The sequence below is a fragment of the Cryptotermes secundus genome, unplaced genomic scaffold (genome assembly GCF_002891405.2).
Source record: "Cryptotermes secundus unplaced genomic scaffold, Csec_1.0 scaffold547, whole genome shotgun sequence".
Lineage (NCBI taxonomy): Eukaryota > Metazoa > Arthropoda > Insecta > Blattodea > Kalotermitidae > Cryptotermes > Cryptotermes secundus.
In genome coordinates, this window is record NW_019734361.1 from 113,632 (window position 1) to 116,954 (window position 3,323).

The 3,323-nt window shown below is 46.4% G+C and overlaps 1 protein-coding gene across 1 annotated transcript; it reads left to right on the forward strand.

Moving 5' to 3' along the window:
* Nucleotides 1-1,424: 1,424 nt before the first annotated feature.
* Nucleotides 1,425-2,825, forward strand: LOC111868869. Its single transcript, XM_023859911.1, has one exon. The coding sequence runs from the start codon at nt 1,425-1,427 to the stop codon at nt 2,823-2,825; it is 1,401 nt and encodes a 466-aa protein (XP_023715679.1).
* Nucleotides 2,826-3,323: the final 498 nt, after the last annotated feature.

The following is a 3,323-nucleotide window of genomic DNA, read 5'->3' on the forward strand; positions in this document are numbered from 1 at the left end:
TGAGTTAGAAGCCAACTCAGTAGAGACAGCCCTGCCACATGGCCAACCCATCCCCAACCCAAAACCCAGTTTCCCAGACCCCTGGTCATTACAAGCAGCCGATCTAAACTCTTTAGTAGAGCAAGTGACTGATTTGTCCACAGCTGAACGAAGTGATCTATACCAGGTTCTATTCCGGTATAGAGAGCACATGACAACGCGACCTGGGAAGTGCAAGCTTTTCATCTACAAATTCCAGGTAGATACCGACCGCCCAATAGTAGGTCATTCGAGGCCAATTCCGTTTGCCCTCCGACCAGCTGTTAGAGAACAAATCCGGCAGATGCTAGTCGACGACATTATTGAGCATAGCAATTCCCCGATTCTCAACCCATTAACCGTGGTAAGTAAAGAAGGAGGAGACATACGCATATGTGTTGATGCCCGGAGGGTGAATGAAGTCACCATCTCAGACCATGAGAGGACCCCACCCATGAATGAGCTCGCTCTTACAAAGATTCCATGGGGCAAAATATTTCACGTCCCTTGACCTGAGTTCAGCTTATTTACAGATAGAGCTACATGAAGACTCTAGAAAATACACGGCCTTTATGTCCGAATCCACCGTGTATCAGTACAAAAGAGTTCCATATGGGTTCAGAAATTCATTACCCGCATTCGTACGTGCCATAAAGGTAACGCTGGGAACGGATCTGGAGAACGTGGTATCCTACGTTGACGATATTTTGATACATTCCCCTACCACGAAAGATCACCTAAGACATCTTGAGACCGTACTCGGTAAATTAACGAAGGCAGGCTTCACGATCAACGCCAAAAAGTGTCGCTTCTGCAAAGACGAAGTTAGGTTTTTGGGACACCGTATAGATAGGACCGGTGTATCCGCTGCCCCGGATAGGGTACAGTCCATCCTCAACTATCCAGCACCGAGAAACAGTAAACAGCTGAGGCAGTTTCTCGGAACCTGTAATTTTCATAGCAGATTCATCATAGGCTATGCAAATTACGTCGCACCGCTAACGCCGCTATTGAGGCTAGGTGTGAAGTGGTCGTGGACAGATGAAGCACAGGATGCATTCCTGCGCCTGCGGCAGAGTTTTGCGCGCAGCATTCACCTGGTCCATCCACGTGATGACGCCCCGTATGCAATTTACACTGACGCCAGCAAGCTGGGGATAAGTTCAATACTAACCCAGGAAAGCGACTACGGTGAGACGTTGGTAGTGTCCACCGCATCCAGAGTGTTGAGCCCCGTAGAACGGAGGTACTCCACCTGTGAACAGGAGCTGCTTGCTGTAGTCTATGCGCTTCAGAAGTTCAGAATATATGTGATAGGTCATCCCATCACTGTATATTCCGATAACAAAGCATTATCGTTTCTGAAGAGGTGTAATTTGACATCTAGTCGAGTCACACGCTGGGTAATGCAGCTGCAGGAGTACGATTTGAAGATTGTACACATTAAAGGCAGCGATAACTTCTTTGCAGACATGCTGAGCCGCAACCCCATTGGGTTAAGCCAAGAGAGCCGCGACCAAGTGTTGAAGCCGAAAGAGTTATTCGTGGCAAGGGTAGACCTGGGAACTGACAGAACACTCATGAAAGAATTAGGCAATCTGTCAGAACACCAACTCGGTGATCCCGCTTTAAATAAAATACGGGAAGAACTGGAGAGCGACCCAGAGAAATTTTCGGGCAGGTACATGGTAAGAGACAGGATCCTGTTCTGCAAAAATGACAGGAGCCATCCCTATTGGAGAATTATGTTACCCAGACAGCTAGAAGACCGAGTGATTCGGTATGTACATACGCTATTGGGACATCAAGGTACCGATAAGTGTATGTTGCAAATAGCACACACTTTCCACCTAAAGTCATTAGGAAGAAAGGTGCGGAAGTTCGTGGCACACTGCGACATCTGTCAACGTGTGAAACATCCCAATAGGTCCTATGAGATTGAAAGAGTATCTCATCTCCCCACCAGGCCAGGAGAGCTATTAACGATAGACCTCTATGGACCTCTACCTACAGGTCGTGGTGGAGTGAAATACCTGTTGGTATGTCTGGAATTCTTCTCCAAACATGTAACTCTATACCCACTAAAGGCAGCCACAACTAGGAGCTGTTTAAGGAAGCTCAGGGAGCACTATTTCCAAAGTGTTATCAAACCTGAGACCATTTTGTCTGACCACGGATCGCAATTTGCGAGTCCTGCATGGCGGAAAGCACTGACCGATTTGGGCATTCAGTGTAGATACTCTCCTATTCGACACCCGGAAAGTAATCCGACCGAGCGGATTATGCGCGAACTTGGAAAATACTTTCGAATCTACTGCCACGAGACGCACAAACAATGGCCAGAACTCGTGCCATATATAGAGAACTGGTTGAATTCTTCTGTTAGCCAGTCTACAGGTTATACTCCTGTAGAACTGCTCGATGGAAATCCGAGGCCGGATATCTTCCGAAAGATACTGAAAAAGAGTGCAGACCAGTTACCCCGGGAAGATGTCTTATCTGACAAAATTCTAAAAGCCTATGCTCAGATGAAACTAAGAGCAGATCGGCGAAACAAACGACGAACAACTGGCAAGACTAACTGGCAGCCTAGTCTTCAGGCGCTAGTGCTAGTAAAGTGTCAGCCTGTATCAGATGCAGTGCAGGGCCTTACTTCTAAATTTCAAAGACCGTTTGAGGGACCATTCATCGTTCATCGAAGAGTAAACCCCTCCATCTTCGAACTGGCAGATTCAAAAGGCAGGATTAGGGGGCTCTTCAACCTAAAGCATCTGAAAACCTACCTCGAGGAAAACCTCGAATCCTAGACTCCACAGACAGGACTGAAAGAGGATTCTCAAGAAAAAAAATAGAGCGGAAAAAAAGAGTGGAAAAGTCGTTGAAATTTCGAAATTTTTTTTAATTATATCTACTACTATTGAGAAATTCCAAATGAAGTGCATGGGTGGATTGCAGCCGACCAACCCTTTCCCAAATTTCAATCCACGAAGGGCACTAATTGATTCCAAGGAGGGTAACCCAACAAGAGAGACAGAGAGCGATTGTAGGAGAAACTGGTAGCAAAAAAAAAACATTGTACAGTGAGAGTGAGAGAGAGAGTTCATTGTTTACCTTAGGTTTAAAGGGCTAGTTGCACACGAATTCAGGAGGGTCAGTCACTGAAGGAAAGTAAGAGAGGATAGTGTCTGAAAGAGACAGAATAGACCAAACGTTTGTAAAACGCAACCGGTCTAGGCAACCCCAGCGAATTCGATGACGAGTGAAGTGCAGTGTTGGTGAACCATAAAACCCCCCCTCCGGAAAAG